Below are 17,229 nucleotides of genomic sequence, written 5' to 3'. Positions count from 1 at the left end.
TAGCAAAACAAAGTGAAAATAAAACTGTATTAAAATTGCGTTGATTTTTGTGGCAAAAAAAATGTTTTGATGGCATGGCGCAATTAGAAACAAAAGTGTTGCCATCTTTTTAAAAAAAAAGAAAATTTTATAAAAAATTAAAGACTCGAACTCGAAATAACGCAACTTCGAAAATCTTTCGACGCACAGTAAAAATTAGTACTAATTAAGCAGCGACGCAACTTCGAAAAAAATGCAAAACGAAACGACGCAAATCGAGGTATTGGTGTAATTATTTATTTTCTACAAAAATAGTAGCAATAGTATATACGACAGTTAACTGTCGAGGACAATAACTGAATCAGCTATGCTCGCGTTATGCCAGAACTTTCGACGTAGATCACGAATTCCTTGTTTAGATATCTATATAGAGCTATATGCTGTTATAAGCGTAGAAAATTTCTACAAATAAAATTTAAATAATATTATTGATGAATTGGCCTCAGGAATGTTCCAGAAATACTACTTTACTTCTAAACGTCTAGAACTAATGTACGGTACATTACGTAACCATTTTCAATATTTGCATTCCATTGTTACATCCTAAAGAATTCTACCTAAACAATAATGAGAGGATAAATATTCTATGTATCTATTGACAATTCGATTCGGAAATTGATCGGAATATATGAATTATTTCTTTTGTTAATGAACAGTGAAGTCATTGCGTGCCTATAGGTTTATCGTTATTTATTTTAATTGTATTAGAAACAATATTCAGAATGCGGTAATGTTAACAGATGAGTGTTTTATTTGATTTTAAATGGGAGTAAAATTACAATTGACTATTCTTTATAATTTATTTTCAAATGTCTCCTCGACAGACATTTCATTCATTTTTAAGCCAATTTATACCAAAACATATCTCGAAAAGTTGTCTATAAGAAATAGCATATAAGAATAGAATAGAAATATAATATAAGATAGAATAGAATATAATATAAGACCGCCAAAAGTACTTCTTTGATGATATGTGCTATATGTTATGTTTGATATCTAGATTAATATATATATATATATATATATATATATGTGTGTGTGTATGTATTAATCTAGATATCATATTTATAATATCACACATAACATACAAACATTACAAAAGCATCAGAGAAGTACCATTGGCGGTCTTATATTATTTCAAGATTTCTTTTATATTTATATATATAAACTATATACTTTTTTATATTTATATGTATATGTATGTGTTTCTTTTATATTTATATGTATAAACTATTTACTTTATTATTAATTTTGCAATTTAAATGTGTCGTTTTAAAGGATAAGTCGATTTTGGGAATCTTAACATACACGTCTTTGCTTGGTTTCGGTTGAAGATAATGCTGTTAGCCCGGAGACTTTTACAGCTTCATTGGAACTGAGTTCACGGAGCGGAAGGGTCCGTGAACTTAGCATATACGTATATTTGCGAGTCTAACGTAGAACTCTGGTGAACAACGATTCTTTCGAAGCCTAAGTAACTAAAACCTTGTCCGATTTCCCTAAAGTTATCTTGTTATTCTCAATAGAACGTTCGGATGTTCATGTGATGCTTCATACAGCTTACTCGATAAACTAAACATGTATGTCATTAAAAGTTTAGTTCATGCATTGATATCTAGTGTAAACCATCTGCTGCGTTTATAATTAGATCTACAATAACGTAATAAATAAATAAAAACATTAATACTATCTTGACATCAGAATTTGTTTTGATATTTCAGAATAATGTAGATTTGTCTCTTTTACATCATTTTCCATAAACCCATACTTATGAGTGAAACATTGTCGTAATGTTTAAAGTAGTGCCGGCGACTGCTATGGCCAGCCACACACTTCCTGCGGCGGCCGCTATGTTGAGTTGTACTCGGAATGCTAATGAAACCACTCATCGCAAATTGTTTTGTCTCTCTATTGTTCTTGAATTAACTAACTTCGCCTACAACCACAGTGGTAGTCTATTTTTTTTTTAGTTTATTTGTATCTAGTTTGGGACAGGGACTTTATTTACACATAATTATTTCAGAGTTTTATCTTTATTCGACACTCACTTTCATACTTCTCAATTTCTTTTATTCTTTCCTTTTATCCTTCACAATATCTTGCAATTTTTGTTCTTTCATTCCTTCTTGCTTTCATCGCCTTCCTTTCCTCATCTTTTTCACTCTTAGGTGGCTTGGTACACTTTTATTTTCCAATCTTTATCTTTATTTTTTGATATCACAGATTTGTTTGGATTAGAACTTTTTAATACATTGCTAGACTTGTCTTATAATCTATTATTATTTGATAATTTCGTTTAGATGTGCATTTATTTCATTTTTTGGTTCCAGTTTTTCTACTTGGTTTTGTTACTTTTAATAGTATTACTTACCACCCTGCGAGCTAACGATAGGAATGATGTGCGAAGGTTGTCGTCGCCCATCATTAAGGCGATGCTTTCCATATCTACTTTCAGTTTAGTCGACGTTTCCAGGGTACTGCGCATTAGTGGTATTCTATTGGATTGCGACTTGCAATCGCAGGTCAGTGGGTTTGATTTCCTGGATACAGTCTTGTATATAATTCACACTTTGTGTATTAATAAAGGATTGCCACTGTTCACAAACAAGTTTCCAGAGGATGTGCCTGCAGTTGACTGAGATAGTTTGAATATTTATTTTATCTATGGTATGCCCTTATTATATGTATGACGTGGAAGATCATAAAAAATATCTCGCGTCGGCTCCAAGTCTTCGTTAACAACTGTCTTCGATGTATTCTCTCTGTCTCTGAAAAGGCTACTGCGGTGAGATGCCGATCGACCAACAGATCAAACGCCGCAAGTGAAACTGGATAGGCCACACGCTCGGGACCCTGATCACATACCGAGGCAAGCTCTAGAATGGAATCCTCAAGTGGCCGCCCAAAGCATACCTGGCGGCGAACGATCACTGCAGAGGTGATCGCAGTTGGAATGACTTGGAGCGAAGTAAAGCGCGAGGCTCAAGACCGCTCGGGATAGCGACGTACTGTGGACGCCCTCTGCCCCATCTCGGGTATATAGGAATAAATGATGATGCTCCCATTATGCGGCGTAGGTAGACCTATGTCTTGCAGTGAGCGCTCATCGACAAATAACCATTTTACATATAAATATACCAAATCTATATTATATCTCTTAGCTTGTGATGTCAAATAGTGTCATTATTAAATTTAATAATTTAACTGTGTTTATACTGCTAATTCAAAAGTATTGTACTATTCCGTGCAATTTATATCACGGTCTCAAACAGTCCTATTCCGATTTGCCAGAGGAGACATCGGCTTTAGGGTACCATTACTACGCGTTTAAATTAAAATAATCTTACATTTTTTTTAAATTAAAGACGTCAGAAAGTTACAAAAACATGCGATGTTTCTAGAATTTTCGTTAATAATTTTTAATTTTGCATGCAATTATCCGTGATGATTTTTGGAGGAGTATTTAAACTTTCAAGTGGAAGCTGTTGACAATTGGTCTACATTCAGATCTGTACAAAAATATGTGAATTTAGAACTTAAATATGTAAACAGACAAACAACTAATAATTACTTTTCAAAATACATTGTAATACATAAAAATATCGTTGTTGATCTAAAAATAATTTTACAGTTGCAAAACAGCTAACCTTGACCTGCCATCTTTGTTTTCATAATTCGTACTAACAAATGCTTGGAAGCCATCCAAAAAGGCTTTGGTGAGATTAATCGAAGTTCATAAAGCCTTATTTCGAAGCCTTCTCTTTTATAACGCATTAACATTGTATTATAAGTAATAGATGTATGCACAAAGGGTTTTAAACTGACTAGACTATGCAGAGAAACCTGTTGCGAAAATTATAGTTTAAAATAGTAAATAAACACAACCCAATGGTAACGCATACATGTAATGGTAACCCATCTTTTTTGTCTTGACATTTGTTATCTTCTTTATAATTTTATGTATCAAGCGGTGCAAAAGTAATGTCATAATTATATAGAAGTAGTTGTCAATAATACATTGTGTAGATCTATATATCTACATCATAAATGTTGAAGCAGGGTGACAGTGCCGCCATTTATAAAAATTAAGACACGTCCACATTATTACATTATTTTTGTGCACTTACCTGTTGTAATAGAATGCAATTAGAAGCAATTACACATTTAATACTATAGAAAAACAATAATGACTAAGTATAATTTTTGTAATTTTATTTATTGTATAAAACGGTCTTATCAAAATTGATGACGTTGTTTTAGATATGTTGGTTGCCTAACAAAGTCAAAGAGCACTCAAGCGAATAAAATATATTCGTATTAAACTAATTTAAATTTTCTTGTTATTGTAGCGATGTATTTTATAAATTTAAATGTCATTTGAGTCGGTAAACGCGACGTGGGCTTGCGCCCCCTAGGTAGATATACTTGAGGTCGCAGGAAGTCGTTGAATGCAGACAGCGCAGGACCGATCCTTGGAGGAAGCTGGTTCCTTTCAGTGGCCGTCTATCAGTTAAAAAGAAGAAGAAAGCCTAGAATAATAATCCTGATTACCTCATTAATTAAAGAAAAGAAAAACCTATAGAGGTATCAACATTATAAGCAATAAGAAAGCTCGACACATGGCAGATGAAAGTCGCTCCGACGAACTGCGGTCTTAATGATGGGAGTTATATTACAGTTTTTATCGCAGCCGGGGAAAGTTTATCATCACGGTTAAACGTAAAACAGGGTAAACAGTAGCTATCATTATTCATATATAATGGAATTGTAATGACTTTGCAATAAAAAAATTTACACACGCGATACTGGCCAATTGAAAACACACAACGTTTTAAATAATAATGAGAAAAAAATTATATATAGTTTATATTTAACCCTTAATAGCCTGATGTACGAAAGTGATTTTTTTTAATATTACTGTGTTTGCTTGTGGATCTAGATGAAGGGAAAAATAGATTTTTTTTTTTAATTTCGTTCGAAAGAATATTATACAACAGTAAAATTCGTACAGCCAACCTATAAAAAAACTAATAGTAATGTGAACATTCGGTTTAAAAGATTGGTATCAAAATTGAAACTCTAGGCTATTAAGGGTTAAAAAATAAAATTAAATGTCAGTAATATGTATATATGTGCCTTGAATTAAAAATGATACATTTTTTTATTTTATTCATATTTTCATTCGTTGTAGTTATTACGTTTTTTATTAATATAAAGCAATGTTTATAATTTGCACATATGTAAACAAAGGTTCTCGCAGGCGATGTGTGTCACATAGATACCACAACTGGTACAGACTATAATACTAAAATATATGTATTGTTAACAAAATTATATAAGATTTTTGGTTTTTAATGAATACGCTTGCATGATGAAATAAGATGCCGCTTGTCGGGAATTGAACTTGCCGCGTAAGTTCATATGTCAAATTATTTAACTACTAAGTTATAAGTTATTAGGTGATAAATTATCTATGGATTTATTCAAATTATTCGCCACATAAGATAATTTACAGTAACCAAAAGTTTTAAGGAAAATGGAAGAAAATCCTTATTTAATATCAACTAGATTCTAACCGGTATATTGTTAAAAATCTACTCCTTAATCGCCTGTATTAATTATTTCCTTCCGGTGAAATGAATAATGTGACGAATTCTCGATTATAAATTAAAAAATAGGTCTAGATCTGGATGCGGGCCGCTACCAACTTGTCTTTTTATCTTTTTTTATCCTTTAGAGGCGAAGCATTTGACCTTTGTCTCGCCTGATGCGATAACGAGATCTATGATGCTACATGCTTGCCTAGAAGAAACCTATTCACCCTTGTCTTGAACACTTCTATGTTATAATTTGCCGAAGACAATGACGCCAATAGGTTGTTCCAGTCCTTGGCTGTTCGCAATATAAAAGTATTAGCAAAATGCGTAGTGCTGGTGGAAGGAATGTCAACCGTATATGGATATCTTGTTGTCCGATGGAAGAAATATGGAAATCTATTGGAGAGGTTTGTCTTCGGTTGAAAGGAGAATTATTTTTTAGCCGCTCTGCTACTCCCATTCACAACTCCTGGTTATCGACATTGATAAGTATCGTATGTTAAAACTAAGAGGTGGTCGCACAAACCGTAATGTTACTAAACTTTGAAAAACAAGACACCAATTATTTAAATATAAATAAATAATTATAATTAGTTTTCCTTAATTTTTTTAATGGAATCAGGCGTTATTTTGCGGAAGTCCATCCTAAGTAAGAAAAGGACCAATATATAGCTACTTTCGCACATGCAGTCGTAGTCGTGCAATAAAGTGCACCGCCCGCCAGCTGACCAATGCGCATGCGGCAAACAATGCGAATTACACAACTGCCACCGTTAAATCACTCAACACGTGTTTCACCCCTCCACGGGGCATCTTCAGGAGTTATGTTACACCGATTAGTGACTCTGACTCTGTGTTTGGCATGTGCGGAAGTAGCTATATATTGGTCCTTTTCTTACTTCTTTAATTTAGTTTTAAATAGTGCGAGATCGAGAAGTAGTAAATACTGTAACATGCAGAAACGTAAACAAAAATTTTTTTAACGTCGTTTGTAAAAACAAAAGTAAGGACGCTAATGTCTGAGGAATAAAGATTTTAAAAAGAAGACTAGTTATGCGAGGAGGTAGAAGGCAAATTTTTTCGTTTAGGAATCTTAAGTAATATTAAAATCCCATGTGAAGATCTCTGTTACGCACCGCAATGTTTAAAGTGACCTTTGGCTAACATTCGCGAAGTAAAGACACAATAACTAAAATATAAACTAAAAATACGTTCTATTAAGTTCTGATAAATTGTCTCCCTTGGCGGAAAATTCATAATATCGCCGCTATAAAATTTCCAGTTTACTTATTTCTGCCAACATCGATCGGTCAGGGTTGCCAAAATTTAAATGGGAAATTTAATGTAAACATGAATCTATGGCATGGATTTTTACTTCGTTCCCATGTTAAAGCCATTTTTGTATGTACAAATGATTCTATCTAATTTAAGACAATTTCCATGAGACATACGTTTGTGTTTTTTACCCTGTTTTTGAGGGCCTATCGATATTATTTTTCTTAATAAGTTTTTCCACTAAATATTTTTTTTCCTCCTCGTCTTTTGTGCTTTTCAATATCTTCAACACATTTTCTATCGCTATTTCCATAATTTATTTTCCTTTCTTACTTCGCGTTCACCTCCAGAATACTACTTTTAACATTTTTATTTACTTTTGTTTTGTTCTACATTATATATTTTCTTCACATTTTTCCTCTTATTTTACTTCTATTTTCTATAATCTGACAATTTATACCTCATTCTACTTTTATCCGACAAGGACCTATTTTTTTATTACGTCACGTACAACCTTTTCGCAGTACTCTAAGATGAGGTGTACTTTTATAGTCTTCTACCTTGTACGTGTGTATCTTTTCAAAATTCTTATAATTAAATACCAAACAAACTAAAAGTCATATGATAAGCAGGTGTAAAATTTTCACTCTACTTTGCCTATATGTTTTAAAGGTGAGTAAATTTATGAACATATACTGTCTAAAGAAATTCTACCTCGTAAAAACAGACACATCTCAACGGCCTCTAGATTGAACAGATGTCTAGATTAAACACTGCTCTAATGTTATAGTGTAGCCAAAAGTATGTATTGAATTATTAAAATAAATATCGATGAAATTAAGAATTTTCCTATACATAAATATATTTTTTAATATTTTTTAACAATAAAAATGATTTGAATTTGAAATAGACGAAATATTACTTTAACTTTGACAACCAGCACTAAAAGTAATTATAAGTGAATGTTCGAAGTAACTGCAATTCCATCAAATTTAGTTGCATGACATTGTAGTGTATCTATGCAATCATTAAAATTACGTCGTTAAGTGAGGGTAGTCTTACATGTGATTTTTAGAAATGTAGGGTACTCTTGGAAAATGAAGGCATCGGCAATTGTGTCGAAGATACAGGGTTGAACCAGTGCTGTGAGGCGCGCGCTGTTAGTGTTATTCTGTAGAAAAGCTGTATAATTGTATTGTGAGGTTTGATCAGCGAACATAAATATTTCGTTTTTTATATATATTTATAACGTTTATTAAATACTATGAGATTTGACCCCTGTTCGGGAGACCGACGACAAAATCAAGGTTGCGGCAAGTCGCCAGATGGGCGGTCCGATCACTTCGGTGATCTTTGAGTGAGGCACATGCCTCCTAGTGGGGGTCGATCTGGTGATATAATGATGATGGTTATGGCTAAAAACTACTTTAAATAAAAATTTTGTATTCAAAAATCTCATTCCATTTTGCGATGTCCTGTAGAGTCCACGATGTACTTTCTATAATTATAGAATCAATTTAAAATTGCGTAGTGTATTATATTAATTGCTCTTAGGTGATCAACAGATGCTGACTGCGCCTATATATATAGATGTAAAAATTTTAAAAGGGTGAATATACAGCTAATTTATATTTTCTATTGGAAAACAGGCCAATAACTTCTGACTACAAAGTATAAAAAGACAGATGGTAAACAATGAATAATTTTAATATGTTCTTTATATTATTTTTATAATTTTTGAAACCATTTATATTTGGATAGGGTGTACCATATTTTAATTGATGGCATATGAGCTTATATTCACCCCTTTGAAGATTTTACGCCTATTAAAAATCACCTGTATAATATTTGTCGCAAAACATTTTCGTGACAGCTGCATCGAGACATTTAAGAATGAAATCGTCTGTAACAACACGTTCTTATGAACCAGATCTACACGCCAGACCGTTGCCATGGCAAGCCTTTTTGGTTAAAACAAACAAAATGTTATCTGACGCAATTACCTCGATGCTGTAACGTATATTTTGATTGATCCATAAATAACCACGGGAAAGAGATACCGGTACGCTGGCTGCGTCCACATTTAAACTCCCCTCCATTTCCCCCCACGTCCCTCCTCCCTGCCCACGTGTGGCCTTGACCACGCCGGTTAGCCGTTTAAAATCGATCCGTTTTATCCGAAACGATTTTCAGTTTATCGATTTGATACATCGAATTAAATGCGAGATAACTAGTATACAGGGTGATTGTAAATAGCTCGTATGCTGTCAATTATATTACCTTATACAGAAATCTAAGGTTTAAGAGTTGTCAAAAGGTTTTATTTTGAATATTTCGTATAGTCTAATAAACTGCTTTTCTGTTTACCGTTTAACAAGGCTATTCGATATTGCTACGTACTGTGGGTTCTGACTCTAAATAAAACACCACTGATACACAAGGAGTCTTTTATTCATAAATCAGATGGTCATCCTATTTTAACACAAAGTATACTTTCGCCTAGTCCAAATTACGCTTCCAAATCGCTCAAGAAACCACTGTTAAAATAACGTACCAAATAGTCACTTTGTATCACTGATCGTAGATCTTAATCTTATTACTCGAAAAACAACACTGAACTGTCGTCATTTATTTATACTACGGATAAGGTTGTAGTAAGTTCGAAATAGTACTCCGTTAGAAATTCCGAGAATCGTACACAAAAATCTATAAATAAAGTCAAGATCACGTGTGTTCTTGATCCTAGGGTTCAGTGTTTATTGTTTAGAGGGTTCTGTAACTCGTGCTTTTTAACATTATCTTAGTGGAGTTCCTAATGGCGTTTAACAATTCCAGACATAACTTGTTTATAAACACAGACATTGCCATAGAAACGGTTAGCGGTTAAACAGATTAAACCGTGGAGTTTTCTTCACAGGCCTAAATAATCAATTATTTATGTTGCGCACAATGAGTCATGATTTGAAGTAATCATACTTTCAATGTGCGGTTGTTTTACTTACGTTTACGTAATTCTTATCTCTGACCTTTAAATATTTTTCTTGTCAAGTCGTTTGCCTTTGCGACCGTAACCTTGAACTACATTGCTTTCGCAAGCGTGCGAATAATATTTTTTTTTATTGTTTCAGTTGGAGAACGAAGTGATGGTAGATCCTTGGAGCAGCATGGACTCCTCTAACTCTCCATTGACTGATTCCGGACCATCCGCCAGCGACGACTGCACCCCCTCAACGTCGAGTGAAACCCCTCGGGCTCCGTTAGACACTTCCAGCCCAATCTTCCCCGAGACGCGTCGCTTACCCGACCCAAATGACAGTAAACACCGTAACGTACAAAAATATACCTCCAAAGCAACAGACAAGACACGTCCCCGGGATCTCACGTTGGAGTTGGAGACTTTGGAGCCCGATCCCCTCCCGCGCCGTCCACATTTTCTAGACGACGACTATCAACCACCATCTCGATCGAATATTGAATGTCGTATCCCAAAACCACATTTCCTAGATCATTCCCCTTCACCCGATGAATTTGATGAACGCAGTGATATAACTAACCCGAATTTCTTGGACGATGAAATTGACGGCGATGATGGTCAAGCACAAAAGAAAGCTGGGGCGTTACCCAAACGCACCACAAAACCACAGTCTTCCACGTATACCACTCCTGAGGATCGACCTCACAGAACTAATTACAGGAGCACATTGCATTACGGGTTGGAGAGCGCGGCCAGATCCAGCGAACGTGACAAACGGGCTTCCCAACTGTACAGGGGCACCTGGCCTGGTGAACGGGATGTGTGGACTGGTCACGATTCTTCCAGCGTCAGAAGCTTCTCTAGCAATGGCTCCAACAACTGCCCAAGACCTTCCTCAAATCTAGAAAATAAAATGGAATGTGTATGTTCATTAATATCTCTTCTTAGCTTATCGCCAGAAAATAATGCTGATCTGAGTGGTCCGCTCTTAGACATGAGCAGGTCAGTTGAGAGTTGCATAGCGATGCGTCAAGCCGGGTGCATACCTTTATTAGTCCAGCTCATTCACTCTAAAGTACCGAGGGAGACCCGCGACCGTGCCGCTAAAGCTCTCCGCAACATCATCCACACCCAAACAGACGACAAAGCTGGTCGCCGAGAAGGGAGGGTGTGGAGATTACTAGAACAAGTGCGCGAATATTGTTACGTGTTAGAAGACTTAGTTGAAGCGAGAAAGGAAGGAAAAGAAGTTATCGAAGACGACGCCACCAAACATCCGAGTCAAAGCGTCGCAGCACTGATGAAACTGTCGTTCGACGAGGAACACAGGCATGTTGTTTGCCAGCTGGGAGGACTGCAGGCTCTAGCAGCTCTGGTGAGCGGAGATCAGGCAGCGCACGGGAGCAGAACTGATGACAACACGTGCCTGACGATGAGGAAGTACGCGGGAATGACCCTTACTAACTTAACATTCGGAGATGGCAACAACAAATCCTTGCTGTGTTCCTTCAAAGATTTCATGTTAGCGTTGGTCGAGCAACTGGAATCTCCTAACGACGACATGCGACAAGTAAGCTCATTTCTTTAAATCTTAAGTTTCAATTTTTAATTCCTTTATAAATGGTACAGATATTAGTGATTGGTATGAGAATTTAGTTGTTTATTTTGAATTTAGTTGTAGTGAAATTTTCTTTCTTTATGTAATCAATATCTTTTTCAAATAATTCCAGGTAACAGCTGCAGTGTTGAGAAATTTGTCTTGGAGAGCAGACACCAACAGTAAACAAGTTTTGCGAGAAGTCGGAGCTGTAAAGGGTCTGACCAAAGCTGCGATGACCTGCCAAAAAGAGGCCACTCTAAAGTCGGTTCTGTCGGCGCTTTGGAATCTGACTGCGCACTGCTCCATGAACAAAGTAGCCTTGTGCTCTGTCGACGGCGCCCTGGGCTTTCTCGTGGACATGCTCAGCTACAATTCCCCGACTAAAACATTGGCCATTGTGGAGAACGCAGGTGGTATAATGCGGAATGTGTCCAGTCACATTGCCGTCCGGGAAGATTACAGACAAATTCTCCGGGAGAGAAATTGTTTAAGTGTCTTGCTGCAACACCTGAAGTCTCCTAGTCTAACCGTGGTCAGCAACTCCTGTGGCACGCTCTGGAACTTATCCGCAAGATGCCAACAGGACCAACAGTTTCTATGGGACCACGGAGCCGTTCCTATGCTCAGAAGTCTCATTCATTCCAAACACAAGATGATTGCAATGGGTTCTAGTGCGGCTCTTAAGAACCTTCTCAATTCGAAACCAGGTAAGACGCACATAATCGCACTAGACACAACCGCCAGGAACATGAATCTACCTGCCCTACCCACTCTAGGGGCGCGAAAACAGAAGGCATTGGAGCAAGAGCTCGACCAAAACTTGGCTGAGACTTGCGATAATATTGAACCAGCCACATCTCCCACCACCAGCAACAGGGAAGAAAAGAACCTTTTCACCGCAACGGAAAGACAAATTGCGATGAATCTAGAAAGACACAGAATGACATCCAGTTCCCCTCTTATGGGGAACTTGGCGTCTCAAATATCACTCAGCCACAGCGCACACTTGGCGAGCTATCTCAGCTGCAGTAACACTCTTTTAAAAGGAGCTCTGGTCACTCGATCCGCCACGGGGAGTGCGGGCAACGTGAACAGATCAGACAGTAAAGACTCCGTGACCAGCACACACTCTGACTCCGTGTTTGAGCGGGTCATGCGCACGGGCAAGGTCCCAGTGCCGACTCCGCGTAACAAAGACCTGATGAAAATGGAAACATCAGGTGGAGCGTTTAAGGCGACCTCGTCAACCCTGCCCAAAGACAATGCCTACCTCCGCTACAACCAACCGCCCATACCGCCGCCCAGAAGTTCAACTGACATGAGAACAAACTACACGGAATCTGGTTATGACGTCGACCAGGATTCCTGCGACCAGCCCATAGACTACAGCAGAAAATACTCTGAAACTAAAACAACAGAAACAGAGACCCCTCTGGCGCAAGAGAAACCTAAGAACTCCGAATCAAAGAAGTACAAGAAAGAAAACCCTAACAGCTTTGGCGATTACCAAGAAACCGATTTAGACCAACCTACAGACTATTCACTCCGCTACGCCGAACTCCAATCGGAGACGGGATCAGACATCTCTGAACCTCCAGGACCTTCCGTTCACGAGGATACCATTAAACACTTCGCCACAGAAGGCACACCATACGAGACTCCCATAATTTTCTCCACGGCAACTTCCATGTCAGATTTACGTGTGATTGGAAAAGAAGGAAAACCAAAAACCACTCCAAACATGAAAGAACACCCCGAAGCAATGACACATTCGGACGAAAAAGATACGTGTTCCATCGAAGACCCACCAGGACACGACAACGACAGAGCGATATCAGCACCACAGCAACAGACCGATCCAATACCAGAGAAACGGAGCGTGTTTGATACCAAATTCAGTTCAGGAATGATCAGTCCAGAGAAACCTGTTAATTACTGCGACGAAGGAACTCCCGGGTATTTCTCTAGGGTGAGCTCGCTGAGCAGTCTCGGAGAGCCGACCGAGGAGGATAGTTTGGCGAAGAAGAACGCTCGGGCAACCATCAACGTGGAACCGAGTCCTCAGGAGCAGAGCACTAGCAGTTCTGGTAAAGACAAGGAAGGTAGGATCTTGTTCATATAACTATTTATTTCTGAAAAAATCAAACATGTACACTTTCTAGAGCAGCTATTCAAGATGTCTCAGTTTAGTAAGAGAAATATTTAAAGATTCATAAGTTTGGCTCCGGAAATAGACCCATCGCTTAAAAGTTTTTTGTTCAACATATAAATACAGCAATCGTTATAAATCTCAGATTCGAATGTAGATGACCATACCGCAATACTAGTTTTAACTCTATTTACTATCTTTCTACGTGTGTTTTATTGGTGTTAAAAACTTAAAGTAAAAACACATGTTAATTTATACATTTATTTATTGAATTTAAATTAAAACTACTTAAAATAAAATTTTGTATCTGTTATGTAAAATATACGTACTTAAATATATGTACTTTTATAAATAATGTAAATATTTTGATATTATAAGATAGTATGATGTAAGTAAATATGTACTATCAGTGTATGTGTTGAGATCCACTATCGTGGACCCCCATTTTCATTTCATAGACCCCCAAGTTTTTTTTCGCTGACGTAGACCCTTTGCAAGTTGTCATAGACCCCTAGAGGTCGATATAGACCACTTTGGGAATCACTGCCTAGTGTGATATATACGATTGTATCCCGGGAATCAAACCTGCGACATACTATCGCGAGTTTCAGACTGATAAAAGTCCTCGATTATTACATCTGTAATACATTCTCTGATAAAGAAGTATTTTACGTTCAACCCTCATGTACCGATGGCCGTCCTTGACTTCTGTACAGTCAAGTAATGCAGATATAACCGTCGCATGTCAACGAGAAGTGTAAGAAAGAGACAGAATGTAAACTGAATTGAATATTGACTTAATACCATTTCTATCACAAAGAAGTAATGAAGTTTCGAAATACGCTTTGTACGAAAATAATTTTTTTTTCAAAGATATTCAGTGTTTTTGTTGAAGTAGGTTTTTATTTAAAATCAATACAATGATTTCAATATTTAATTGTTAGATTAATTACAGTTTTTCTTGTTAAATATTACGTACGATACAAGAACTTTGGTGTATATTATAATTACTAATGATTTACACCAGTGTTTCCCAACATGGGGCTCACGCTCCCAAACGAGCGCAATTTGAAAGTGGACTCTGTGGATACCGTAGGCATATATTAAACGACAAAAGCCCAAATTAATAACACATATATATATATATATATATATATATATATATATATATATATATATATATGTGTGTGTGTGTGTGTTACATAGTAGGCGCAAGAATTATGGAAAGGCATGGTATATGTATTAATAGACCGCTTCCAAATGGTTCTATTGTAAATCTATTGGGTCTGTGTCAAGCACTAGACGGCGATTGACTGGAATGATGATGTACAGAATACCATCATCTCATCATCGTCGTCATCATTTCAGCTGCAAGACGTTCACTGCTGGACATAGACCTACGATAGATTCAATGAACAACTATATCTTGCTAATTAACTTGCATTTTCTCACCAGGTTCGAAAGCAGTGACCTTTGCAACGGAACCCCTGGTCTCGCAACCGGAGACTCCAGGCATAGCTTCAGCGCGAACCGGTTCTCCTTCTCAGCGTTTCGTAGAGGACACGCCCCTGATGTTCTCTAGGTCGAGCTCCCTCGGTTCCTTGCCTGAGTGTTCCCAGCAGGATGACCAGGGTTCCGTCGTGTCGGAAGTCAGGTGAGCCCACGACTCATATTCTTGGTAGGGTCCTTTGGCCAAACATGTAAATGAGAGATATACTAAGAGACATATATTTGTTAAGGATTTATAAAACATTAAATCATAAACAGTGAAAATATGGCACGATATTTCAGACGGTAAAACTGTAAAACTATTTTTAGATTGAAGTCTCTCGGTGATAAAAATTGCCTGCGTGTATTTACGTAAGTGCTTTATTTGAAAGATTCTTGATTTTAAATATTTTATCAATTGAATATTCATTTTACATTTTTATCAAAAAGTTTTCATTGTATTTGTTCATTTATTTTTTTATAGATATTTTTTATTTATCAGCTGGCTGGCGGGCGGTGCACTTTGTTGCACGACTGCCACTGCATGTGCGGAAGTGGCTAAATATTGGTCCTTTTCTTACTTGTCATGAGAACTTCTTGCTGTCAGCCTTGTGGCTTTTACAGCTTCATTGGAAACGAGTTGACGGAAAGGAGAAGTCCGTCAGTCGTTGGATGATAGCTTACTTACTTACGTATTCTGCACAGCCGTCTGACTTCGGGCTGCATCTCGCCGAGCGAGATCCCGGACTCGCCGGGGCAGAGCGCCCCGCTGTCCCCGCCCGCAGCGCCGCCGGCGCCCCACGCACACATGCTCGCGCCAGAAACAGGCACGTATTCACTGATAGACAGCTCTTGCACATAAAGATTAACTTTCAACTATAGTATCTACATCGTCAGCATATATAGGTGGTTGGTTAAAAAGATATGTGTTAAATAATTTTCATCATCACTATCATCACTGCTGGACATGGACGCCTCTTATGGATACAATAAGACCGGTTGGAAGCGATTTGCATGCAGTTCCGACCCTTAATAATGTCGTCTCTCTGTCTTGTGGGTGGACTTTAGGAGCGCTTGCGGATCAGTGATTTCCACTCCAAAACAGATTAGATTTAGACATAGTTTTAGTGGATTAGCAAGTTAATATGCACATTGGCGCAGGCGATATAGCACATAGAACATATAGCCGCTGGTACTTTGAAGTTCTGGAGTGGTACAAGTGAACAGACAACTTTTTTAAGTTTTTCGGAAGACACTGGATGCAGGCCAGTTCCTAAAGTTCTTAAATTGTAAATCAATGGGAATACCTGTGTTCACTAGGGAACTTCCTACGGCTAATGACGAGCACGATAATCTTTTTACATTGACTACTTTCATGAACTTGTAACGCCAAAGCCCTACACAATTTCAAATAGATTGATAACATGTAAAAGTTTGTAATACAAAGTTTGTAAAAAAATGAAACCGAAAGTGATTTTAAAAAAGTTATCTAAATTTATTGTCAGCTTTTAATAGATCAGGATACGTTTGAACTTAACAAGTTGAAGGATGTCTTTATAGATTTGCTCATTTCTAAATTGTATCTAATTTTATTCTTATGGCATTTTTCTCATGACTGTACAAGTGATTTTTTTTTGTTTTTAATGGCCCCTGCTATTGGAGGCCTCTCGTACCCCTAATTAGTTGGGATCAGGGTCTTTGTTTACAAATAAAATTTTCCGATTTTTCATCTTTATTCCACTGTCATACTTCTCAATTTCTATTATTCTTACCTTGTTTTCAATCACAGTATCTTTAATTCCTTCTTGCTTTCGTCGCCTTCCTTCCATCATCTTATTACTCTTAGGTGGCTAGGTACATTTTTTTTTATTTATTTTATTATTTACATATTCTATTTATTTTTTTATAACAGTTCTCTTTGGGTTGTGCTTTTTTAATACATTACTGCACTTTTCTTAGTATATTTTTCCTATTATTAATTGTCTAGTTATTTTGTGTGCAGTTTATTTGGTACCTACTTATCTATATTGTTTTGTTTCTATTACGTACAAGTGATTACAGTGCACGAGCTAAAGTGTAATGAACAGTACTAATGGAATGTGTACTT

The 17,229-nt window shown here is 36.9% G+C and overlaps 1 protein-coding gene across 1 annotated transcript in view; it reads left to right on the top strand.

Annotated features, from left to right (window-relative positions):
• LOC137925230 (uncharacterized) overlaps positions 1–17,229 on the top strand; it is a 32,676-nt gene that overhangs the window by 2,222 nt on the left and 13,225 nt on the right. Inside the window, exons 2-5 of the mRNA XM_068768645.1 lie at positions 10,040–11,455; positions 11,616–13,587; positions 15,090–15,288; positions 15,828–15,949. Of these exons, the coding sequence (XP_068624746.1) occupies positions 10,040–11,455; positions 11,616–13,587; positions 15,090–15,288; positions 15,828–15,949 (3,709 nt within the window). The remainder of the gene's footprint in view (positions 1–10,039; positions 11,456–11,615; positions 13,588–15,089; positions 15,289–15,827; positions 15,950–17,229) is intronic.

Source organism: Battus philenor, unplaced genomic scaffold (assembly GCF_028537555.1).
Source record: "Battus philenor isolate CCGP_79_NKW_IND1 unplaced genomic scaffold, ilBatPhil1.0.hap1 SCAF_10, whole genome shotgun sequence".
Taxonomy (NCBI): Eukaryota; Metazoa; Arthropoda; class Insecta; order Lepidoptera; family Papilionidae; genus Battus; species Battus philenor.
The sequence above is the reverse complement of the archived record's forward strand: the minus strand, read 5'-3'. Positions and strand labels throughout refer to the sequence as shown.